The 27,537-nt window shown below is 35.7% G+C and overlaps 1 protein-coding gene and 1 long non-coding RNA gene across 12 annotated transcripts in view; one reads left to right on the top strand and one right to left on the bottom strand.

The window, feature by feature from the left end:
• LOC122408384 (calcium/calmodulin-dependent 3',5'-cyclic nucleotide phosphodiesterase 1-like) overlaps positions 1-13,031 on the top strand; it is an 885,001-nt gene extending 871,970 nt beyond the window's left edge. For 10 of the 11 annotated variants that reach the window (XM_043415134.1, XM_043415133.1, XM_043415135.1 and 7 more), the window contains 2 exons: positions 2,032-2,124; positions 2,218-13,031. In XM_043415134.1, coding sequence (XP_043271069.1) covers positions 2,032-2,124; positions 2,218-2,300 — 176 coding nt within the window. In that variant the 3' untranslated portion in view covers positions 2,301-13,031. Of the gene's footprint in view, positions 1-2,031; positions 2,125-2,217 lie in introns of those variants that run through there. The other variant, XR_006260480.1, reaches the window with a different exon arrangement.
• LOC122408387 (uncharacterized) lies at positions 12-26,899 on the bottom strand. Its single transcript, XR_006260481.1, has 3 exons — positions 26,813-26,899; positions 326-486; positions 12-230 (listed from the first exon to the last, which is right to left on the bottom strand). It is a non-coding gene; the product is annotated as an uncharacterized lncRNA (long non-coding RNA).
• Between the last annotated feature and the right edge of the window lie 638 nt (positions 26,900-27,537).

Here is a 27,537-nt window from a genome sequence, read left to right as displayed (position 1 = left end):
ATGACATAAATTTCAATCTTTTAGCTACTGTGATAATTTATTCTTTCAGTATTCATTGTTCCAGACACATACAACCTCTTATCTTTAATACGTAGAGTTATAGAGTGGGTTCGAAACACTTTCGATATGCGTACGGTATTGTTGGGTGGGTTCGGAACAATTTCGTAGTGTGGGAGGTATCGTTGAGTAAGCCCGGAACATCTTGCTCATTTCGTTTTTCTTCACCCTCCCTTAAATTAATGGCGACATTATTTTTTATTAATAATAATGCTTAAAAAATGATTTAGCTTACTTTTTAGGAAAAGTGAATATTGTAAATATTTACCGAAGGGTCTAAAGCTGCACTTTTTTAGGACCTTCAGAGGATCGCCTTCAGACAGGAGACGTGGGCGCTCCAAGCGTCCCTGTTTCCACTGCCCCTGTCGACGACCCAGTCGCTCGGATTCAGCCCCTGATTTTGCTTTTCTAAAAGCTCAATGGCCATATCTATAAATAAAATAAAATTTTAACTCGTTAAATTGTTGACAAACTGCTTGGATAATGTACGCACAAAATGAAAAAAATACAGCATAGTACAAAATCACGCTGAAAAATATTTTAACTTTTTGTCCACATATAATGGGATTTGTTTTTTGTAAGTCTTTTTGATCATTTATACTTTTATTTCAGCCAAAAGCAGTTCTATTTTTTCAGGTTTCCGAGAAAATGTTTTCAAATATACTCCCGTTCAAAAGTTTGGGTTCACCCGTCACAATTTCTACCCACACTAAAAGTTCGATGACTCGGTTGAATATCAACGCAATCAAATTTAACACACGTCATTTTAAAAAGGACAAATTAAGCTTTAATGTGCTGCTTCTTAAGTTTGTTTACATTTTTTTTTAGCTGGCACGCGCTTTAGAACAGCACCGTTTTTCGATAAATTTTTCGCCTTCGTAAACGGGCTGCCAATGTAGTAGACATTTATTCTCTACTTTTCTCCATAACAGTTTTGAAGGGGATGAAAAAAGCTCCATTTTTATTTTTTTTTAAATATCTTATGATTTTTTTCGTGCGGTTATCCTAATTTCAGCTAAAGATGAGGAGTTCCAGAAATTGTGGCGTATTTCGAAAACTGTGGTGGAGGTTCCGAGGAAATGTCAAAAGGGTAAAAAGTTGTGTCAGTTTATAATAAAGTTGTTCTAATTATTTTGGATATCTTTTCCGAATTTTTTTTTTCGATATCTTTGGTCAGGTCTCAACTGACAGTAACTTGAGAATTATAGGGTTTGGGATAAAATTTCGAGAGGGAAAACAATTTTTCAAAACAAGCAAGGTGCTTTTGATAGATTTTATCGAACCCCGGGATCCACGGCTTACGGACCCAAGTTACTATGCAGCGGTCCGCTCGCCTCAACCATTTCTTATTTTTTATCATTTCTTTTTATTCTTGCTGCGTATATCCTATTGGATTTTCTCATGCTGAACCAATACTTCAACTTTCGCTTTACTGACCGATGTCATTGTGTCTGGTTAGTCTAACAAGATTAGCGAGCCGTCAAATTATCCGTGAAACGGTTTTCTCTAGCCGGTCAATTATAACATTAAGCCAACAGCCTTACAGTTCATTGATGATGATCAATTATTACGTCCTCTTTCCAATTCGTCCCGGATGTCGTTTAGGTGGAAACCATTCCCGTTATTTTTAGGAATGCCGTCTGATTAGTCTTTAGATAATTACCATTTATACATGAATCTATTGACGATGTCACGTAACAAACAAATGATATCGGTATCGATAGTCCAACACCACAGCTGTTGTACGATATTTCTCATGTAATTTAGTAGTGTTGCAATATCACCGACGATATATGCCAAAAATGACTGGTGTCTTCATGAGAGTCGGCCATTGCATCGTTTTGATTTGTACTCCAACTTATGATCAAACCGTTCGGAAACGGAGCAATTCCATGGTTTATTTTTAGTATAAGATGTGAATGAGATATGATTTCTAAGGACCTGCGACTAATATTTAAAAAATATTCGAAATAGGATCACTGGATGAGCGAAGGTGCAAAATTCAAAAACCCTGGGTTCAGTGCCTTGCCGAGAACAAAAAGTTCTGGAAAGAACAAGCTATCAGAGGTAAATGGTCATTTTTGACGTCATCAAAAATAATCTTTTAGTATATTTCCAGTAGTTTTTCAAGCTGTATTTTCATATGATTTAATTCTTTAGACGCTGATGCAAAGGTGCAAAAGGAGCAGAGGCAAAAAACTGAAGATCAACTAAACGTACAAGCTCCACAAACTGATGCATAGGAATGAACCGAATATCATAGAGAGAAAAAGCGAAACGAATGGAATGCTATTGAAGTCCAACTACGATTTGAATAACTCAATATTCACTTTTCTTCGAACTCCAACGTTTGATGCATCTATTCGCACGAATCAACGTTGCCGACGAGTCAACAACAATCCTATTTATGAATAAAAAATTTAATTCTTCTAAAAACACTGGCACACGCCTGTTACAAATTGAAATAGAAAATTCTTCGCAGTAGCTCTCATAGAAAAGAAATTGAGCCTGTAAAACGCAAAGAAAGTTTTTCGTTAATAAGTATAAGATAGATGTTTAAATTCACCCATGTCATTCATAAGCCAATATTTATAGATCTGGCATTGTAGGTTAAAAAAATTTCACGTGTTTCTGAGAAGAACATTCATCATTAGTATTTAGAGAAGAAAATTATCATTATTTTTTTTCAAATACATGATAATATCATTGATAGAAGTGCATATTTTGTGGCTATCAGGATTTAAGAAAAAATCGAAATATAGTAGTACAGATTTATATGAACTGTCGTTATTCTAAGGAAAGTTTGGACCACGACGTAATAAAACAAATCAATTAATTTCACGACGTAAGGAGATACAAAAACAAAATAGATGTAATTATGAAAAAAGCAGGATTAGGTGACTGCAAATAACATAGTCATACGCAGCCTTCTAAGCTCTGAGGTAAAACATATCTGTCCTACTTCACCGTTACTTCTACATTTTTCTGATCAATCGACCTGCGGTTCTGATTTAACTTCGGTATGATTTACTGGCTGTGTTTAAATTTCGCAGAGAGCAACAAACAATTGCTTTTTTGATTTTTTCCCAATTTTCGATTGCATTATTTAAATGATCAACATTTTCTTCTATTTAACTTTTTTTCGATGAATCCAACTTTGTATTAATTTTGCAAAATGCTGAAAATCAGTATGGGATATTTTCTTGTTTTTTTAATGTTTATAAATGTAGTATAACTTAGAATCATATATCAAATCAGTGAACTTACTGCTCCTACAAGTAAATTTTGAACTGATACCTTGATATATAATCTCCTCATTTACCTTAAAACCAAATTGGAGATGAACAAGATGGAATTAAATCAAATTAAGAAAAATCGAACATCATGAAAAATATTTATTGAAAATAATGAAGCAATGAATATAAGAAATGAGTGTAGATATTTTGAAAAATGAAAAAGAGAGCATACTCATTTACACTTGTGAATACAGCAAGTCAAAAGTTCGTTATCAGCAATAACGCAAAATATAAAATTAGTAAACTAATGGATCTATGGGTACAATTTTGAAATGAGCTATGGCACTTGTACCTAAAATGCCAGATAGCACTAAATACACAATACCGTCTTGATGACAATTAAGCATTCGATGTGACTTTTCTACGTTTTACCTCCGAGTCTGTGATGTTTAGAGAAACAAATGATGTGGCTCAACCACTACACATTCGATATTGACGTACTTCTAATTATGTCCATGATGACTTACCACTCAAGTTTTTGAAAGGAAATTGTTATCACATTTAAAAAATCATTTTGAATATATCGAAATTTTGCAAAGATTTTTGCTCTAGATTTAAATCATGACTTTCCTCCTACCGCGAATAATCCTGCCGCGATAATATTGTGAAAAATCGTGTCACCTACTTTTTTCTATTTCTGTTCTTCATCAAAGCTTTTCCAAACATTAGGAAAATAATTTACATAAGTATGTTAACAAATTGAAAACGTCGCAAAGATCAATCGAATAAAATGTCCAGTATCAGATTTAGAGAAACATCACTAAAGGAATTAATGTCGATACTGATGCTTGCCATGTTAACTCTATTTTTTAGTCTTTATCCCTTAAGTAAATCTTCGAGTACAGAGAAACTTATTGTAAAGTAGTAAAAGGCTTTATCAATTTTTTAATTCTGATAGTTTTTTCTTCAGCTGATTTTTTCCGCAATAGATTTTTGATGAAAATTAAAACACTTACGGTCGAATTTTATGGACTGAAGTCTATAGTCAAGAGTTTTCACATGATTAATTTTCGAACCTATCCTTTTATGAAAAATTATGTTTGAAATGACAGATCTGAGAAATCCAAATAAAATTGAACTTTTACTACGCTGATTAAAGCTGGTTCCTTCATGGGCCTATCATTTGATAATTTTTCTTATCGGAGTGATACTCTAAGTTGTAAATGCTTCAATCATGATTTGTTTGATTTTAGGCGAAAGTTTTAATACTCCGGATGGCTAGTCTTTGAGGATATTGTATTATGGTTTCGCAGAAAGTTAAATTTGCAACAAAAACATTCATTGAGTGAAGGCTACATATTCATACGTTTTGAAATCGTTGATGTGAAATTAAGTATATTATACTTTTTGAAAACTATTATTCATGCTGTCTTCTCTAGCTCCAGACTGCCTGCACAGGTATGAACTTAGAAGTTATACGTTCAACCACAAAAAGCTGATTTTTATTTTTCCACAGTTAAACACTTGGTGAAATTCAATCAATTTCCTATTAAAATTCGTCCATAATTATTTTATTGAGGAGCCTTCTATCTTTGGATGTACAATTGAAAGCAATCGTGTGTAGATTGTATATAATATCAAGAAAATAGAATTCAAAACCATTTCATTATATTGTCTCGTCAAGCCATCGATGAAGCGATAACACCGAAATAAATTTACTTGCATCATCGTTGATACATTTTACATCCTTTGTAATTCTGATGCATGCCTGCTTATACATTTTTCTGGATTTTTCATTGTCTCTAACATTGTCGAACCAAATATAAGTTAGTTTCAAACGTATTCCCATGCAAATATTAATAACCTTAAGAGCGTATTCTAAGCTCGCAAATACTGTTTGCAAAATTCAACAAAAACGATCATCAAAATATCACCTAAAACTTTAAGAAATATAAATGTGATTCATCAATAAAAAGAAAATTATAATCTTCAGGTTTTGAAGAGTTTACCGAATTTCTAGTTAAGGAAAGCGATAGTAAAGGAGAAAAATTGGGAATCCGGTTGAATAAAAGAAAGGCACAAAGTATTCACGAAAATTAATGTTTTGTGTATTATTTTGTATTGTCAATGATGATTATTCCAGTTAATGTTAAGTTTGGGAATGTAAAATGTTACACTAGTGTCGGAGAATATAAAGTGACTGAAGAAGAAAGCACATGGTCCTAGGGTGCCGAAAGAAAATTGTTTCGTTCTCTTGAAGCATTGGTTGTAAGTCGAAAGATCTCGCGTGTGAACTTGATGTAAATGACACGAAACTAGAAGGATTTCCGAAAATAATTCTGGGAGGAGACCACGAGTCATAGAACAGCTCGATTAGGGTGTGTTGTTCGAGGACAACATTTTTTTTGTTCAATTGTCACTACAAAAATCTTTAGTTTACACTACAAAATAAAGCCTCGCATAAAGAGACTGTTAAACAATATTTAGAGGTCCCTCATAGACCTTGAAATTTTCCCATTAGATTAACATTGAAAATTCGTTAATCTTCATTGTTTTAGATCCTTTTCTGCCCAATTCCATCGCACGCCTTTTTCCTCATATGATTTTCAAAAGGATTGATTTCTGTACAAAAAAGCCTTGTGATCGAACTCTTAAAAATCAGCCATTTTCGAGTAATTAATGATCTGCGGTTGCCTCGAAAATTATTTATTAAGATTTGATGAAAACTACAATCCCCCAATCCCAATTAGGAAAACCAATGGTGACTAGGCCCAAAGTGACATCGAAAAAACAGATGTCTTTGCTGAACATCTCGGACAAATATTTACACCGTTTGCACTGCAACAAAACGATGAGAACGTATCCAAATTCCATGAATGTCCGCTACCGATGGAATTGCCGATCAAATACTTCTCACCAGAAGAAGTTAGACACGCAATCTACAAACAACTGGACCCAAAAAAATCCCCTGGCTACGACCTGATCACTGGTGCAATCCTTAAGAAACTACCAAAAAAAGGAATAGTTTACCTCTCCAATTTATTCAACGGTATTATTCGTACAACCAACATACCAAGCCAATGGAAAATCGCTCAAATTATAATGATTCCAAAACCTAGCAAACCGCCGAACTCTGTCACTTTCTACAGACCTATAAGCCTTCTACCAATAATGTGTAAGTTATTTGAAAACTTCTGCTGGCACGAATGAAAAGATCAATCAATGATTTGGGTTTAGCACCAATTTGGGTTTAGAAGAAATCACTCAAAGGTAGAGCAAGTTAACAGAGTTTTTAACACCATAGCCAACTCACTTGAAGAAAAAAAGTACTGCTCTGCAGTTTTTCTAGGCGTTCAGCAAGCTTTTGATAAAGTTTGGCACCCTGGTCTGCTATATAAAATAAAAGCGCTCATACCACAATATTACTTGCTTATAAAGTCATATCTTAGCGATCGGAAATTCCAGGTTAAATACGAAACAGCACAATCATGATTCTACCCAATAAATTCAGGAGTCCCACAAGGAAGTGTACTAGGCCCAGTCCTATACACAATATTTACAGGCGTTCTTCCTGTAAACGATAACACCACCATAGCAACCTTTGCTGACGACACAGCCATTCTATCCATTCACAAGGACCCTGATGTAGCATCAGAAATACTCCAAAGAGGACTAAATGAAGTGCAAGAGTGGCTGGAGAGATGGAGGATCAAGACCAGTAACATAAACTCGGTCCACATGACGTTCACAATGAAAAGAAAGAACTGTCCAATAGTATTACTGGGTGGCCAACCTCTTCCAGTCGTCGATGAGGTGAAATACCTAGGTATGCACCTTGATAGAAGGCTAACTTGGACCAACCACATAAAAAACAAAAGGAGAGAGCTGAACCTCTGATTACGGAAAATATACTGGCTGATAGGCAAGAAGTCGAAATTATCCCTACACAACAAACTGCTGATATACAAAATAATACTCAAACCGGGGCCGGGTTGAAGTTCCGAACGGTGAGAAATCAGAAGGCTCAAAAGTCCGAAAATCTAGCTGGGACTCGAAATATATAGATATACCGCACTAGCGAGATTTTCGGACTTTTGAGCCTTCTGATTTCTCACCGTTCGGAATTTCAACCCGGCCCCCTCAAACCGATCTGGACCTATGGAATACAACTGTGGGGGACTGCAAGTAACTCCAACATTGAAATACTACAAAGATTTCAGTCAAAGACACTTTGGGCCATTGCAAACGGGCCCTGGTACGTCACCAACGCCAGGCTATACAAGGATCTCGACATAGACACGATCAAAAAAACAGCACAAAAACAATCCACAAGCTACGAAACGCGACTCGTCAACCATCCTAATTCTCTTGCATCAAACCTCCTCGATGGAAGATCTACCTCGAGAAAACTGAAAAAACACAAACCACTAGATCTACGAGAAAGATTCTGGACTGAATAAACGCAACCAAAGCAACATAGGGTAGCGTGCATCGCTGGATGCAACCCCTAACAACAAACCCCGGACCAGCTCAACATCACAACTATTTATTGCAACACATGTAGCAGCTTATAGTCCCCAGCTCAAAAGTGAAAAAAAAGATTTGATAATTAATATGAATCATATACCGTCAAAGGAATCAACATACAAAAGAGAAAAAACGACAAGTATAAAAACATTATTTTGCACCCTCACAGCATGGCTCGTCACATGAAGGTGGAACAACAAAAACTGGTGTACGGAAACATTTCACTTTTACGTATAATACTTGTCGTTTTCTCTTCTTTGTGTGTTGATCCCTTAGACTATATATGATTCATTTTAATTGATTTTCTGAGTGGAAAACTAATTTATGAGATAGGGTACTATGGGGCGAAAGGACCAGCCTCTCAAAGGCATCAAAAATTTTAAAACCGACGTTTTTCGAAATCCAGAAATTCGATGCGATTGTTTTCAAATAGAATACCAACTCGGTAATATAACAAAAAAAATGAAATCATTAAGGCCCATTCCTTGGATGTAAGAAAGTAAAGTAAGTCAAATTCTGAGATCGCATTTAGTTCATATTTTTGGGTTATACAAAAATGAATTTTAGGTACACCGTGCTGAGTTATAATTGGTGTTTGCACTATATTGGAGTCTCACAATTGATTTCCGGTCCTAGTTTTTCGAATTTAGTAAAAAACTATTTTTAGAGAAAATAAGCATAACTTCTCTAAGGTACTTGAAAAATGTCATTTTTGCGCTCCTTCTGATTTGTGGAAAGCAATCAATAGTTTAGTATCGAAGTAAGCATCTTATAAAAATTTATAAAATTTCAGTTTCGACACGTGCGCTTTTTGCTCCAAAACTTGAATCTTTTGAGAATTCCATCCTAGAATTCAACAATTGAGGGTAATTTAGGGTCAGAATATAGTTTGGATTCGAACGAAAAATGTTATGAATTCGATAAAATTTCACATTTTACGTGTATCCATTTTTACCCATGTTTCCGTTTTGCCCCATTACACTCTATACGATTAAACCTCGACAAATAATTTCCGAGCAACCGAATTTAATACGTTGGTTCATAATCGTTATATAAGATTTTTTTATACAAAATTGGATTTATGTATTAATTAGTCGAAAACGGTTGATTTTAAGAGTTCAGTCAAAAGATTGTTTTTTGTAGAGAAATCAATCCTTTTCAAAATCATGTGGGGTAAAAGTCATGGGATAGAATCAGGCTGAAGAGGATCTAAAATAATGAAAATTAACGAAGTTTCAATGTTAATCAAATGGGAAAACTTCAAGATCGATGAGGGATCTCTAAATATTGTTCAACAACAGTCAACTTCTGCGAGGCTTTGTTTTTGAGTATTAACTAAAGATTTTTGAAGTGACAATTGAACAAAAAAAATGTTGCCCTAAAACGACACATCCTAAGCTTGACATACGTTTTGAAAAGTCCGGGTAAAAAAAGAAGTGTTTTCCATGACTAATTCCGAAGAGAGTTTTATTTCACATGAGAGGTTGAATAATAGTTTTCACTGATTCTAATCATCTCAGGCGTAAATCACAAAATTCGCGACAATGAAAATCGTAATTCGGAGTACGAAGATAGCAAAATTTTGTTTGACGAAGAAAAAATCGCAAGAAATCCCTGAGAAATTCAGAACGAAAAAGATCGATCAGTAGTCGACGCGCGAGCATAAAGGAGGAGAGGGAGCTCAGTGGTTAAGCACCGCCGAAATCAAGCGAGAGATTGACTGTGAACTTAGAGTCCCAACCAGAGTAAAACTATAAGATTCCGCATAAATGGAAACTCTTTGATAACTACGTAAAGGTGATTGCGGAACAATATAATCAACTGAAAAATATATAAAACATAGTTATACCAAAACGACTTGATAAACTAGTTTTGTAAAACAAAAAATCAGCCTCTGAAATAGTAATAAATGTGAAGGATGATCGAAAAATGTTGAAGTAATTAGGGAAGGTATAAAATGAAATAGAAGCATTATTCAATCGAAAATATAAATGGAAACAACTGGTTTGAAATCATCAACTTCTGACTATGAAACAATACATAAAAAAAATAAAAGAAATGAAATCAACAAATCCAATATAAAATCAGCAAGCACGTATGAAAATTGAATGAAAAACCATGAGAATTTGATGATAATATTTATCATAGTACATGGAATTTTTCTATTTTTTTTTTATTATATTGGATAACATAGATAGACTGAAACAAAATATATAGTCAAAGATGACATTGAAATTCAAAAGATATCAAGAGACTTCTGTTTAACCAATGAAGAAAAGGCAGAAAATATTTTCCTGCATTCCCTGAATATACTTGCCTGTAATTCCGTATTGGGATAAATTGGTCGTTCCATATCAAATCTACCACTTTTGAACCCAAGTTTTTGCCTAATCGAAAAGGAATGGATTCAAAAATGGTCGATTTGAAATCAAATGACCAATATATGTACAATCAGGGAATTATTTTCACTCCGTGATTTCAGTTGATCTATTATCTTGTACATGATATTGGTTGTTCTTATTACCTTTTTCGCTATTCAATCCTATTTTACTGAATGTTTTTATCGAGCTATTAAATAAAATTTTGTAGAATAATTGAGAAATAAATTGGACCAAATGTGAAACTTTTGCCAAATTGATTTAGACAAATTGATATTGGCCAACCAATACTTTCCAGTATCGCTTCTGATGAAAAAATTATCATTATGTCAATTTATACTAATATGAATTCCATATTCAACATTGAAATTATCTATTCCACATTATAAGTTAAGTGCTGAAAAGAAAACGAGAAATATCTGACAAGTTAACCTCTTAACTCCCAAACGGACACTTTTCCGTCCCATCTTTCAACGACTACTCCTATGAAATCGGTTCGAAAAAATTCATCGCTAATTCTATTTGACGCGATTTCCTTAACTTTCAGAATCCGCACCCAAAATTTTCGAAAAATGTAATTTGACAAGATTATGCTTGTTTAATTAAAAAGAAACGCATTTTTTCGCGCTAATATTTTTTTCTATTAACCTTTTCTCACCGGGATTCAATGAGGATCTCTCCTCGGGTCAAGATTTCGCGTCCATGGATCTTAATCTTTAAAACCCATAACTAATAATTAAGAAATTTAAGATGGTAGAGTTCAATATGGCGGTTTAAACTCGAAAAATTTTCGGACTTTTCACCTACCGCGATACGACTGTCTTGTTCAATGGGATTTGCATGACAAGCCATGTACAAAAATTTTTGGGGTGACTAATTATAAATCCGTTGTCAAATTTTCCGAATTCAAAATGGCGGATTCAAGATGACGGAAAAAAATTCGGAATTTTGTATTTTTTCGCGAAAATTGGTAAATAGGCGTATTCGTGGGCACTGATTACAAATCCGTTATCAGATTTATTGAATACAAAATGGCAGTTCTAAGTTGAAGAAATTCGCGTCGAATAAGATTTGCGATGATTTTATTTCGAACGGATTTCATAGGAAGAATAGCGGTTGAAAGATGGGACGAGCATAGGTTTACCGGGGCTTTTTTTCAATTATTTAAAGTGAATGTGAAAGGAGATTCCTGAGAAAAAATACCATCCATCAAAAGGAACACCTAAAAATATATGTATAAGATACCGGATTCGATAGCAAAAATGCACAGAAATTTATCGGTTGCGCGATAAGATATACATAACTATTTTATAAAAACCAATAAAAGAAAAAGACCAATGAAGGACGCTTTCATCATGGGCAATAAAAATTCCCATTGCACTCATTGTGTTCCTAATCTCGAGTCATTTTTCTATTAATAATATATCGTATTCAATTTTTATCAACCAACAATGAATTGTTATAGGTAGTAAATTATTTATTTCTCCTCTGCAATATGCGAATAATCACAAATAAATATGAAATCGAATGAATATAGTATTATTCATAGAAGAAAGCGTTTTACAAACTCTAAATGATCGGGACGAAAGCTTTATTAATTAGGCTATTGCTCTATGGCACTGAGGTCGTTACAGGTGAAAACCCGATAGGATTGTGACACGCCCAGGATATAGGCATTGATCGTGAGAAGCAATATGAAAGTTCGGAAAATGTTCGATGCTTGCATGGGTTGTTGGCCCAGTCGCGCAATAATATTTCTAGAAGATAATGAAAGAATTCAAAGAATTTAAATAAACGAAGAACGTTGAAAACCTTTGGACATAGCTTTCCCTTGTGGGTGATAAAATATCGTGATACATTCAGTACTTCCTCTCTCTCTCTTTCTTTCTCTTTTGGATATTTTGGATACTTTGTTTTATTTCACACGTTTGTCATCTTCAATGTACTTTCTTCTTTTGTCTTATATTGTTTATTCCAAGGCATAAATATATGTTATTCAATCTCTTTATCATAGCTCTTACACTCTATAATCAAGGACCATCATTCCATAAAGGATTCCACCATTATCAAGTCCAAAACTGTCTGTTTTCTTTCCAAAATTGTTCTAAATTATTAATTCACATCCATCATATGCCTCGCAAATATTTCCCAAGAAGTAAATACAGTCTTTGTCCATCTCTGCTTGCCTGTCTTTAGAAGATTCCAAGTTAACAAGGAAACATAGAGAAGTCTCCTGACCGAATTGTATTTCAATTATAAACGAAACATTTGTTATTTTATATAAGATGTACGTTATTTGTATCTTTTACATTTTTTTACCATTAATCATCGGTCATAATAATTAATCTTCGTTTTTTTTTAAATTTCCGCATTTAAATCAATCATTCAAAAGTTAATTCACATTTACCCTAGGAACTCTTTCTTGGAGAAGGAAGATTTCTCATTTTTATGTTTCATTCACAAGAGATTTTTGTTTTCTTTCTTTCAAAGTTCAGTATTATCTATTTTCGATAGAGCGGTTTTAAAATAAATAATGTTTCGATAAAATGTTTCATCCTATTGTAGAAATATATTATAGAAATATATTTCTCTTACGTTACACTATATTATAGCAGTCGCGAATTGTTTCTTTTTATAACATTAAGTGGTAATTATGCAGAAGTGAGGCACCACTTTAAAACGACTCTAATTTTTTTCATGATGCGTCTTATGAATCAGTAATGGTTAAACATGCAATATTATGACGGAGTAAAACCTCCAACATCATAAAAAAATTTTACTGCTGTAATATTTGAAAGAATAAAATGAGTTCGAAGGTTGAAAAATCACAAAAGAGTAAAATGTGAATATCAAAGTAATAGTTCGATCATGTTCCGTAGAAATTGCTCCTCGCATATACGCATCAATTTTTTTCTATTCTCCGCTCGATTTCACAAAGAGACTTGAGATAGTCCAGTTTATTACAATAACCAAAAATAAAAAGAAAAACTTATCTCGATGTTTTCGCGCCTCCCTTGTTGGCTCTTGCCCGGGGATTGGAGGCTCAGATGAGATGGAGAGTAGAATAGACAATCATTTTCTCTCAATGTTGCTGGCCAGCCGATGATGAATAATTGCTCTGTTTCTGGGAGAGGTCCGTCGATGCAGCCTCATTGACATCGTCGAGCGAAGAGAGTGAAAAGAGAGGAAATCTCACAATATTCCCTTCGACTGTGTCGAATTTTTGAGATTATTGATGCACGAAGAGTTTGTCTGACGGATAACCCGAAGGGAGAGAGTGTTTGAAATAAGAAACGGAGATACCTTCTTGGTCAAAAAGCATGAGCAACTCCAAAACCGTTAAAGTTGGACTGAGCCCGTTCCAGACATGTGAAAAAGGGCGACCTGGAGGAGCCCGACCAGGAGAATCTTTTATCTGTAGATGAATCACACCGGCAATCAACAAGATTGAGATTTCATATTCATGACACAATGAAGATCGCCTCACGCATACATTTTGCATTCAAGAGCACCCAAAAAAAAGAGATACATAAATTCGAAGCGATTACATTCTTATACGAATTCACTCCACCCATCCACACTCATTATGGGTACAGAAAACACACTTCCGCGAAGCAGATCATTTTTAAAAATACATAAATTATATGCTTTTGCAGAAGTCAGCATATCTACGCTATTCTCGTAAGTTTCTCCTTGGAATATCGAAGTTGTCATTATCGTGAATATATTCACTCGTACCCTAATCTTCAAAGAAATATATGATATTGAGTAAAAGTTGAACGAGAGAGAGAGAGAGAGAGAGAGAGAGAGAGAGAGAGAGAGAGAGAGAGAGAGAGAGAGAGAGAGAGAGAGGAGAGAGAGAGAGAGAGAGAGAGAGAGAGAGAGAGAGAGAGAGAGAGAGAGAGAGAGTAAAATTGGACCAGAAATCTTGAATCACGACTTTAGACCGACGAATATGTATTAATCAAAGAAACTTGATTCAGAGAGCTAAATTTTCGCAGATTAAGTCGATTATAAATGCCGATTTCTTTTTCTGCATTCGCTGGATTCACTAGATAGAATGCATTTTCTCTTACGTAGCGCGATACCCGATATGGGCCTTCGAAAAGGTGGAAAAACTTCTTAATAACTTTGTCATATGCATTGGACAGATGTCGAACTCGCAATAATAGTCTCCTGCAAGAGTCTCCTGCAGACGATTGAACCTTTGTCACAGTGCGTCGACCCGTTTTTCGATATCCAAAATTCTTCTTCAAATTTTCCCGGGCCAGGATAATCAAGTAATTATAGTTGGGCCTGTCAGACGCGGGGAAATCGTACAATTTATCAAACTCGTCTTTTATGGGCCTATGGAAATGCAATTCTTGAGGAGTCATACTAGTACTTTGATATACAGTAATGATTAATAATTCTTGTATTTGCGGGCAAGATCCACCCATTTAGTGTGTTTCTTTGCGCACAGAGTTCGAAACAAACGGCTTAATTCTCTCATAACGCCTTCTGTGGGATTGGATTGCGAATGCCTAATCGAACTAAACCACGCTTTCATCCTTAATTTTTCTAGTTCAATTTTCCATACGTCCGATGTGAATTGGCTACCGTGATCCAAGAGGATTCGTTCGGGCTTTCCGATCGAGGAAATATAATTTTCGACAATTTGTTTCAAACACGTATGGGTAATCGGTTTTTTCATGGGAAATACACACACGAATTTAGAAAACGAATCCAACATTACAAACATATACTGGTTTGCTGATAAGTCGTTAAATCGAGTCGCGATCTGGCTCATTTCTGACGTTGGTCCTTCGTTATTGAAGTGGGAGATGGCTTTGTCCACTGATTTGTGAATTAGTTATAAAGCTGCGTTCTCAGCTATTCGCAGCGTCCAGCGTTCTCATCCCCCAAGAAGGAATTTGTTCACTTGTAGTTATTGAAGTGGAAAAAGTTAATGGGGTGTTAAGGAAAATGGTATGTTAAGGAAAATAATGTATGTTAAGGAAAATAGCGGATTACATCATCTCTTTGCTCTAGTCCTGTCACGCCTATGTGTCGCCTGCCTTTTAATGATCGTGTTGTGTTAGAGTGATGACTGAGTCACAGTAGCCCGATTCTTCTGATATATGGGGTAGTAGAGAATCACGTATTGTCCCCCTTGGTTACAGATTAGGGGCTAATTTTCATTGCAGTTCCCATAGCTGGTTCGAATTTTATAGCCTTCGGAATCCCTTCGAGAGGTTCCGATCAATACTCTGGTTTTTCTTGTTATTATGATTATTACTTATTATTAGATTGAGTGGTTATTATTAATTGGTTAAATTGAACAGGAGTTGGATGTAACAAAGGTTAAAAAATTGACCGATTCCGCGCTCAATTATCCCATCGCATATCATTTATTCAATTGCTCGAGCTGTTTCTTCGCGAACTTTAAACGGGATCGAATACGAATGTCTAATGCTTGAATTTTTTATTACTAACTTTAATTGGTGCTCATACCCTTTAGCGCACCCTACTTTATCGGAGAATAATACCCGGGATGTCATTAAGGTGAGGGATCAGTCGGTATATGCAGATCGATATTTCGAAAGTTGATTTTGGCCGTACCGTTCAGCGGATTATGTTGAAATTTGAACCGCGAATACATGCAGTATTGTGCAACAATTGGGCTGACATGAGGGTTTTTTGAAATTTTGATTTTTTTTGCATTTCGTATTATCATCTGAGTGTGGTAGAATAACTCAAAAATATCCATCGAATCGCAACTTGGCAAATGTCAGCTCAATGGTAAAAAAAAATCACATTTTGAGCTCTATTGCATCCAAATCCATCATGAAATGAAGAAGAAAGAAGCTTCTAAAATTGTATTGAAAAAAATTATCGACATTGGTTTATCGAAATGTGCGCGATTATCAGTTTCTGAAAAGATAAACGAAGAAGCATAAGAGAAAGTGACGTTTAGTATACGTCATGCATTTGACGGAATGTCTTCTTGTACAGTTTAGTGCTGCGGAAAAATTGTAGTGCTGAAGAATAAAGGACAAAACAAACAGAGGAACGTGCTCGATGTCGAAAGGTACATCGATGGATACATCGAAGTCTTGAACTCACTGCGGGCGCATGGATGTTGAAATTTTGGAGAAGACAGAGCAAAATGCAGCAAAAATAACTGGAGTAGAAACAGCGGGCGAAGATGCGAAATTTTCAATAATTCTGGTAGATTCTTCGTTTACAATTTCACTGTTCATCCATGTCTATCACTTTTTCAAGCGAGAACCCAACGGTATTCACCGCTAGACAGTTCAATTCTCATTGAACAACCCATCGATGACAATCGTTGGAGATATTCGCAAACAACTAACGTTCTCCAGGATAAACAATATGAATTGTTTATCGAATTCTACCTCTTTTTCGAGCGAGAACCCGGCAGTCTTCACAGCTGGAGAGTTCAATTCCCATTGAACTAACGAACGATGAAAATCGTTGGAGATATTCGGAAAGACCGAGAGTTTTCCCAGATAAACAATATAAATTGTTTATCGAATTCTAGCGCTTTTTCAAGAGAGAACCTGGCAGTCTTCACTGCTGGAGAGTTCAATTCTCATTGAACTACCCGTCGATGACAATCGCTTGAGATATTCGGAAAGAACTAACGTTCTCCCGGATGAATAATATAAATTGTTCATCGAATTCTACCGCTTTTTCGAACGTGGACCCGATAGTCTTCACTGCTGGAAAATTCAATTCTTATTGAACTAACCAACAATGAAAATCGCTTGAGATAATCGTAAGAAACTAACGTTCTCCCGGATAAACAATAGCAATTGTTTATTGAATTCTATCGCTTTTTGCAGCAAAAACTCGGCAATCTTGACTGCTGGAAAGTTCAATTCTCATTGAACAACTCATTGATGAAAATCGGTAGAGATATTCGGAAAGAACTAACGTTCTCTCGGATGAACAATATAAATTGTTTATGGAATTCTACCGCTTTTTCGAGCGAGAACCCGGCAGTTCTTACTGATGGAGAGTTCAATTCTTATTGAACTAACCAACAATGAAAATTGTTGGAGATATTCGGATCAAGAGATGCGGTAGCGGCTGACGCCAAGTAAAAAGAAAATACAGGAGTGTAAAAGAAAAGCCAGCGTGAGCCCTGCCGCACTCTTATATACGCGAATATGTCGATTTATGACGTCATAATGTTTTTCGAACCGTTCTGACGGACATACCATTGCAGTTAAAAATATGGAAATTGGTGATGATTTTTTTTCGATTTTTCTCTTTGAATTGATTTTTGTTGCAAGGAAATCCGTTCATTCAATCCCGAGATATGATGATTCAGATGATTACAATCGAGTGTTTCGTACGCGCTAGTCGCTTGGAGTCAGAAAGACTTAAGTAGCGTTTGTTTGCATTCGGACATACGCCCCTTTCACGAAACTGACTCTTGTCCCGTTTCGTTTTACTCACTCATGTCAGTCCACTGAACTCGCCGTCCCCTCTACTCGCGCCCGATCGAGCGGGAGAGACAGCACGCGAAGACTCGTTCCTTCTCTCTCCCACTCGTAGTAGCGTACCTGGCGAGAGAACTATACATATATATTACGTTCTTTTTAATACTACTGCGCCGCTGGTTCAAATATTTCGCTGCAACAAGGCGCATTATGAAGGGAAGTCATTTAGCTTTACTTTGGTGTATTCAAAACGTCTCTACGACTTTTATTACAGGTACTACGTCGTTTCGAAAAATATCGATATTTTGGTTCGTTTTATTTCTTTTTCAACTGGGCCGCAAGTTCGGATAAAACATTTTATCTCCTCAATTTTCCAATATATTTTTCTTTCATTCATTTTTCAGCGGAACCTCGAGTACATTGTGATTGTGGTAACTGCAGTAAAACAATGGGGCTTTATGAAAAATTCGGAGCCAGAAAAATTTTTCACTTCCTCAATTTCAACACATTCAAATTTTGCCAAATTTTTGTCAACCAAAAATTTGTTTTTTGAGCGTTGATATATTGACCTGGGATTTTCGAGAACTATGGAGCCGTGTTAGAATATACAGAGTAGAAAAAGTTTCATTTTTACATTTGATTTTTTTTTTAATTATACTACTGGAAACAATTAAAGGAACAAGAAATTTCCGTCGATTTTTTCCCAATTTTTGAAAAGCTGTATCTTAGTCAAAAATAGTCGTATGATGATAAATAAAAAAGCATTTTGAAGCTTTGTTCTTTGACTTTGAAGATACCCAGTTATTTTTTACTCACAAATTACCGATACTGAGAAATTTCATGAAATACCTCGAGAGGGAAAATTTGCAAGTTTTTTTTTCACGAATGTGCACAGTCTTGAAAAAATGTTTGCAACCCGAATCAATACGAACATCGGGTAGCTTGTTTATTTACCTTCAATTTCATTTTTTAGAATTATCCGTATGATTTTTTTTCCCTGAGGTATTGATGGTTGAATAAATAAAGACATTGTCGTATTGAATCATCGATATGTCATCGAAAAATCATTGCACAGTAATTCCAAGGACGGTTTTGGAAACTTAAATGAACGCACTATAAAATGCTTACCCTATTTACGAGGAAATTTCTATTGTTTCATTCTCAATATTCGTTTGAGAAAAGAGTGAAAAAACGTCTTTTTACAGCTATTCAGAAAATCGACTGCAAATTTATGAATATCAATGAAATCACTCATGTGAAGCATAACTTTTAGAGCTCGATATATCCATGATAACTCTACCAATTTGAAAGTTGATTTGGCGAACCGTTTTTCTGTCCATCTGAGAGATCAAAATTTTGCAAAAAATAAAGGAACACGATTACTGGGCTTGAAAATGACACAAGCATTATTAAAATGAAAAAGACGACTTTTCCTACAACTTCACATCAAATATCGCCAAAATTTAAAATACAAAAAAACGAAAAAAAACAAAATTTCCAAAAAATTTGGATTTTTTTTTCAAGTTTCACTTGTAAAAAACAGTTGGACGCAATCAATACATGATTTTTATGTAAATTTGGTAGGTTGGGCGTTGGTGTATCGATTGTATCTTTTGCTTATGCTCAGCACTGGGAAACGAAAATATGCCATCGACACCCTGGAAAAGATAAACATCCTTAAAAATCTTGTCTGCGTGATCGAGCAATTGTTTGACATGTTCTCCCACGGTACGCTTTTGGTAACGCAAATGCCGGCGGTAGGGACAACAAGACCTAATATCGTATCAAAAACGGGCCAAACGTGCATTTTCAATTGTACGGAAACATGAAAAAAAATCGAATTTTTTAGAAATTTTGTTTTTTTTTTCGTTTCTTTGTAACTTAAATTTGGGCGATATTTGATGTGAAGTTGTAGGAAAAGTCAACGAAATGTCGTTTTTTTTTCATTTTAATAATGCTTTGTCATTTTCAAGCCCAGTAATCGTGTTTCTTTAATTTTTTGTAAAACTTGGATCTCTCAGATGGGCAAAAAAACGGTTCGCCCAATCAACTTACAAATTGGTAGAGTTATCATGGATATATCGAGCTCTAAAAGTTATGCTTCACATGAGTGATTTCATTGATATTCATAAATTTGCAGTCGATTTTCTGAATAGCTGTAAAAAGACGTTTTTTCACTCTTTTCTCAAACGAATATTGAGAATGAAACAATAGAAATTTCCTCGTAAATAGGGTAAGCATTTTATAGTGCGTTCATTTAAGTTTCCAAAACCGTCCTTGGAATTACTGTGCAATGATTTTTCGATGACATATCGATGATTCAATACGACAATGTCTTTATTTATTCAACCATCAATACCTCAGGGAAAAAAAATCATACGGATAATTCTAAAAAATGAAATTGAAGGTAAATAAACAAGCTACCCGATGTTCGTATTGATTCGGGTTGCAAACATTTTTTCAAGACTGTGCACACTTGTGAAAAAAAACTTGCAAATTTTTCCTCTCGAGGTATTTCATGAAATTTCTCAGTATCGGTAATTTGTGAGTAAAAAATAACTGGGTATCTTCAAAGTCAAAGAACAAAGCTTCAAAATGCTTTTTTATTTATCATCATACGACTATTTTTGACTAAGATACAGCTTTTCAAAAATTGGGAGAAAATCGACGGAAATTTCTTGTTCCTTTAATAAGTTTCCAGTAGTGTATTAACCGGTTGATTGGCAAGCTTTTTTTTGGTTTTCGTGCCAAAACTGGTACGAGCCAATAAATTGACGAAATACTTAAAAATTCATTTCTGGGGGTTTCCGAGGTTGCTGATTTCATTCTCGAACTCAATTTTCATGTAGCTACCTTCGAAAGGGGTGAAAGTCAGGGTTGAAAGTGAATATTTCAGATTTTCGAGGGGCATGTTTTTATGTTATATTATATAGAAAATCCAAATTTTTTAGGATACTGGACTTATCGAAAGCAAACAAAATTCACTTTTCCGGAAAGGGTGAAAAATGAGGGTTGGAGTTAAAATTTTCCGATTTTCGAATGGGAAGTTTTTATGTTATATTACATAAAAAATGTTTATTTTTGAGGGTACCAAATTCTTTTATCGAAATAAAATAAAATTCGCTACCTGCGAAACGGTGAAAAATAAGGGTTGGAGGTGAAGTTTTTAGATTTCTCAATGGGAAGTTTTTGTGCTATATTATATGAAAAATCCGAGTTTTTTAGAATACTAGTCTCTTCTATCGAAATGCACCCCCAACCCTCATTTTTCGCCCCCTGGCAGCTCGGGAGTTTTGATTTATTTCGATAAAGGACTGTCATGCTCTACAAAAAACATACAGTTTTTATGTGAAAAAGCATACAATTTCTCGTGAAAAAATCTAGAAATTTCACCCTCTAACCTTATTTTTCACCCTTTAGGGAATAGTGAATTTTGTTTCATTTCAATAAAAGAGTTTAGTGTCCTAAAATACTCGGAATTTTCATGTAATGTAAAAAACTTTCCATTGAAAAATCTGAAAATTTCACCCCGAATTCTTTTTTTTCATCCTTTCGTAGGTGGTGAATTCTATTGTATTTCAATAAAAGAATCCGGTATCCTCAAAAACGAACACTTTTTATGTAATATAGCATGAAAACTTCCCATTGGAAAATCTGAAAATTTCACCACAATCATATTTTTCATTTCTTCAGGGATAGTGAATTTAGTTTTATTTTTACAAAAGAGTCTAGTGTGGAACTTGGAATTTTCGGGTAATATCGAATTTAAAAAAGTAAAAAAATAACGCCAAGTATTAAAAAACCGCGCCGTTAGATTCCATTGATAATTACTATATTTTCAGTAAATAAAAAATTTACTTTCCCATTATTTATTGCTAAAATGACATAGTAGGATGATCAAGATAGGAAACAAAAAGAGATCATTCTAATATAGCCAAGAATTTTGAATAAATTTCGGTTTCTGCAGAGAATCATGTTACACCTCCAACTGTCCCGGCTAAAGAGTTCTGTGACTTCAAACATTCTCAGAATGATTTTGCGATTAAGAAATTGTTATTCTGATTTTATGCACAAACTCACTGTCAAAATTACACACAAACTTGTCGTGGATAGTTTTCAAATGGAAGCTCGGCGAAGAAATGTTCCATCCGTCTGCATCTGCAGCGAATTTCAATGCCCACTAATTTATTTGTTTTTTATTTGATTCATACACTAGTTCATCACAAGTATTCTGTATCCCATTCGTTGATGCATTCACCAGATTGTCCATTTCTTTTATTGATAAAACTTTCTCCACATCCTACTCGTTTGTTGATGCAATAATCTAATCCATTCGCCTAGATATTTATTGTGTAATTATTCATTAAATCATTCATATTTTGTAATAATTTTATTTTCTAATACACCTATTTCATTAATCTTTTTCATCTATTTAGGGGAGACCGGGTCAAAACGGGATACCCGAAAAATGAGAGAAATTTTTTTGTCTTTTTTTTTTAATTTTTATCCTAGTCCGAAAAGAACATGAAACATATTTTTTCCAAAATATCTTGTTTTTTTTTTATTTTGATTATTTTTTCAAAAAATTCGTTTTTTTCAAATTCTCTTTTTTACATCACTTTTAAAATAAAAACGTTTTTGCACAGATATACAAAAAGTATTTGTAAATCTGCGATTAGTGCCTCGCAGATTACTGTCTACGCCATATATGTTTGCGGACCATCATGTGTGGTTACACCTGCACATGAATCATGTGCCCACTCTGCACAATTTTGGCACTGAATCCATGATTCAGTGGACAAAGAATACAAATTTTTACAAAATAAACATTGGCAATCTTCGTTATTATTCATATCATTCATTTTTAATTGAATTACAGAGGGTGCGTTCGACGTACGTTAGAGCGTTGTAAGCACTGAGAGCGCTCACAGCGTGTGCTCAACTTACGTTTGAGCGCTGTAAGCCCTGAGATCGCTTTCAACGCTTACAGCGGTAAGTCGGAAGCACTCTGTTACGGGTGTAAAATACACCCAAGGTGCATTGAATTAAAATCATAGTAAAAAAAATTTCATGAGTTTTTGAGGGGTACCCCGTTTTGACTCGGTTTTTTTTTTTTTTTTGAAACTTGAACAAAATTTCAGTACATTTCTTAGTTTTTGGAAGTAAAAAATAGACAGAGCTTCCCAAACTTCTGAAAAGTTCAATATTTCCTTAGATATCCCGTTTTGCCCCGGTCTCCCCTACTATCTCAGTCAGTGATCTATTTTATTCATGAAACCATTAATTTTTAATAGTATATATAAGCCTCGAAATCAAAGGCTTATTATGGAACTTGGGAAAGGTGAAGAAATCCCGACAAATGCAGTTGCAGTCAATAACTGTAATTTAAAATTCATACCGAGTTACAATTAAAAGTTCCTTAACTAATCTTACACTCTAGTTTAACGTTCTTTTATTATCGCACCTGAATCAATACAATTGACGGTATCTCTATGACGGTTTATGAGCGACTCTCTCGGCTCTCGCTCATGAGCTGTGTCTCTCGTCGCGTACCTACCACAACCGTGGTGTGCGCGAGTGGGGGACTAAGTTTGCGTCGGTGTCAAACTTACATATATTCGATCAATCGTGTCTTCCTGAGCTTCCATTTGAAAACCATCCACGCCAAGTTTGTGTGTAATGTTGACAGTGAATTTGTGCATAAAATCAGAATATTAATCTCTTCATCGCAAGATCATTCTGGAAGCGCTTGGAGTAACAGAACTCTATAGCCAATACAGTTGGAAGTGTAATACGATTCTCTGCAGAAACGAAAATTTATTCAAAATTCTTGGCTACGCTAGAACGATCTCATATTTTTTCCCCTATTTTGATCATCCTACTATGTCATTTTAGCAATAAATAATGGGAAAGGAAATTTTTAATTTACTGAAAATGTAGTAAAGATCATTCGATACTAAGGGCGCGGTCTTTTAATATTTGGCGTTCTTTTTTTACTTTTTTAGTGTAGTTGTATAGTAGAACTTACGTTCTCCCCGATAAACAATATAAACTGTTTATCGAATTCAACCGCTTTTTCGAGCTAGAACCCGGCAGTCTTCACTGCCGGAGAGTTCAATTCTTATTGAACTAATCAACGATGAAAATGGTGGGAGATCTTCGTATAGATCTTACGTTCTCCCAGATAAATAATATACATTGTTCCTCCACTTGTAACCTCTGCAAAGAGCTTTGGAACATTGTTTCAGGTACAAAGAACGAAAATGAGGGAGAACGGAAGTATCAAAGGAGCGTGTTTCATTTATTTCCGCTTTAGTTGCACTTTCCGCGCATTTACACGTGGAATCGAACGCGCTCGTGTCTGCGGCTGTGTTAGGTGTTCGCCGAAAAGCGACAACCCACATTATTTTCACTCGTTGAGAAATGTATTTTATTCTTATGGCGCAAATAAATTTATCGCTTAAAATCGTCGGCTCGATAGCCGTTGGCATGCGAGTGGGAATAACAGAGTTCGAAGTTTTTCTCTTTGTGGAAAATGGGGAATGTAAAATTGGGAAAAAACGAGTTGATTCGATCCACATCGGGAGACTCCGAAAGGAATTTCGCTATCTTTTCTTGTATTTCGACTTTATGTTTGCATACTTTCGCTTTTCTTTCTTCTCTGAGACGAGACGAGAGTCATCGAATTCCAAATACGCCCCGAATGAATTTAGTATTATTCGTCAGTCGATTTGCGCACGTGGGTTGGGCTTAGAGAGTCGTGCACAAATACCACACCGCTGGACGGCACGAACACACGTACCGTCGAGGGCTCAGAAAGGAGACAGGACGAAGATGTCAGTTTATCGTGAGAGACGTTTTCAGATCGGAAGTTGGCCGCTCCCGCTTTTGCCTCCGCCGTCTCACCGCTTCTCCTTTCGCCTCCTTTTCACTCGTTCGATTCGACAAAATTTCAACCTCATTGGCCAGCTTTCTATCTCACACCCACGCGGCGCATTTAATGTCGTCGTTCTGTGTCACGTCCTTAGCAGGGAAGACGATTTTTCGGGATTTTTCTCGACAGTGGGACAAAATATTGTGACCGTCTTCTGTGATTTCATCGATAAAAGTGACATTTTTTCCTTCGATTCTATGATTATTGCATCATTCGTGAAAGGTTATTTTTTTAACGAATGAAAAAACATGTGAAGAATGGAGCGAGTCTCTGCTCACGTTTTTACGAGCGTATTCCTGATTCGAATTCACAAGTTGAATATCGCAGGATGCAACGGGGAGAGCGAGCCTCAGACCAAAGCTAATATGAATCGGTCCGAGTACGAAGGCAGATGAGAACGAGGCCCAACTCAAGTTTGCCGATTGTAAGTGCAAACGCATGCTCCTCAAAATAAGAAATTCTCTCGGGGGCTCCGAGCCTCGCCAACCACCCAACTCATCACCCTGATTATCCTTAAAAAGCATAATAATTTATTGTTCTGTGTCCAGAAGCCCTATTACTTCTTCGCTACTTCCTCCGAGAATGCCAACTCTCTTGTCCTGGAAAGTAAGAAAACCTTCCGCCCGTCAGTGCTCGCGCAATTAGATTTTTCACTACGCAGCTGTCGAAGCGACGATTGCTCGGACAATTCGAGCGGCACAAGCATTTCGAATTCGGTCTGCTTTCGCCGAATTTTATTTGCCTTCTCAAAGGAGACTCCGATACTTCAGTTTTTCATTTTTCAAGTGGTGAACATCGCTGCACATGGGATTTTCTAGAAATATAATTTTTCTAAAATAAACAATATACATTGTTTATCGAATTCCACCGCTTTTTCGAGCGAGAACCCGGCAGTCTTCACTGCAGGAGAGTTCAATTCCCATTGAACTAACCAACGATGAAAATCGTTGGAGATATTCGGACAGAACTAACGTTCTCCCGAATAAACAATATAAATTACTTATCGAATTCTACCATTTCTTCGAGCTAGAACCCGACAGTCTTCACTACTGGAAAGTTCAATTCCCATTAAACAACCCATCGATTAAAATCATGGGTTGGACATATTCAGAAAGAACTAACGTTCTCCCAGATAAACAATATAAATTGTTTATTAGGAGTTCACTGCTGGAGAGTTCAATACTTAGGGAATTAACCAACGATGAAAACCGCTGAAGATCTTCGTATAGATCTTACGTTCTCCCCGATAAACAATATGCATCGATTATCGAATTCCACCGCTTTTTCCAGCGAGAACCCGGCAGTATTCACTGCTGGAGAGTTCAATTCTCATTGAACGACCCATCGATGAAAATCTCTGGAGATATTCGGAAAGCTCTATCGTTCTCCCGGATAAACAATATAAATCGTTTATCGAATTAAACCGCTATTTCGACCGAGAACCCGCCAGTCTTCACTGCTAGAGTGTTCAATTCCCATTGAACGACCCATCGATGAAAATCGCTGGAAATATTCGGAAAGACCTCTAACGTTCTCCCGGATAAACAATGTGAATTTTTTCCCGAATTCCACCGCTTTTTCGAGCGAGAACGCGGCAGTCTTTACTGCTGGAGAGTTCAATTCGCATTGAGCCCATTCCAGACATGTGAAACAGGGCGGGATGTCACCTGAAGCAGCTCGACCAGGAGGATCTTGTATCCGTAGATTAATCACACCAGCGATCAACACGATTGAGATTTCATACACATGACACAACGAAGATCGCCTCACGTATACAGTGCATTCAAGAGTACCCAAAAAACAAAAGAGATACATCAATTCGAAGAGATTACACTCTTATACGAATTCATTCCACTCATCCACTCTCATTATCGGTACAGAAAACACACTTTCGCGAAGCAGATCATCTTTCATAACATCTTTCATAACTTTACTATAATATCTTTCATAACTGTACACATAAATTATTTGCTTCTGCAGAAGTCAGCATATGTTACGTCATTCTCGTTAGTTTCTCCGCGGAATACCGAAATTGTCATTATCGTGAATATATTCACTCGTACCCTCATCTTCGAAGAAATATATGCTTTTGAGTGAAATTTGTACCAAAGAGACAGTGAAATTGAACCAGGAACCTTGAATCACGACTTTAGACCGACCAGTATGTATTAATCAAAGAAATTCCATTCGGAGCGCAATATTTTCGTAAATTAAGTCAATCATACATACCGATTTCGTTTTCTGCATTCTCTGGATCCACTAGATAGAGTGCATTTTCTCCTACGTAGCGCGATATCCGACATGGGCCTTTGAAAAGATGGAAAAACTGCTTAATAACTTTATCATATGCATTGGACAGATGTCGAACTCGCAATAATAATCACAATTAAACCTTTATTACAGTGCATCGACCCTTTTTACGATATTCAAAATTCTTCTTCAAATTTCCCCGAGCCAAGATAATCAAATAATTATAGCTGGCCTTTCAGTCGCGAGGAAATGAACCAACTTATAAATTTCGTCTTTTATACTCCTAAGGAAATGCAATTCTTGAGGAGTCATACCAGTACTTTGATGTACAGTAATGTTTAATAATTCTTGCATTTGCGGGATAAGATCCGCCCATTTAGTGTGTTTCTTTGCGAACAGAGTTCGAAATAAACGGCCTAATTCTCTCATAACGCCTTTCATGGGACTAGATTGCGGATGTCTAATCAAACTAAACCACGTTTAACATATAATCAAGAAAACTCGGAAAGAACTCAAAATAAATACACCAACGGTCGGGTGAATCGAGTTGAGGTACATAAAAACAGCAGAGCGGGCTGAATTAAAACAATGGCTGGTTGAATGATCTAGATATAAATAAGTAAGAGTTAATTTTATCTTAGTGCCTACATTTAAAATTGAAGGTTTTAGACGAATACAAAGTTGCGTTGCTCGATACCGGTAGC

Source organism: Venturia canescens, chromosome 3 (genome assembly GCF_019457755.1).
Source record: "Venturia canescens isolate UGA chromosome 3, ASM1945775v1, whole genome shotgun sequence".
Classification (NCBI taxonomy): Eukaryota; Metazoa; Arthropoda; class Insecta; order Hymenoptera; family Ichneumonidae; genus Venturia; species Venturia canescens.
Note: the sequence above shows the minus strand (reverse complement) of the source record. Positions and strands in the feature narration are given on the sequence as shown.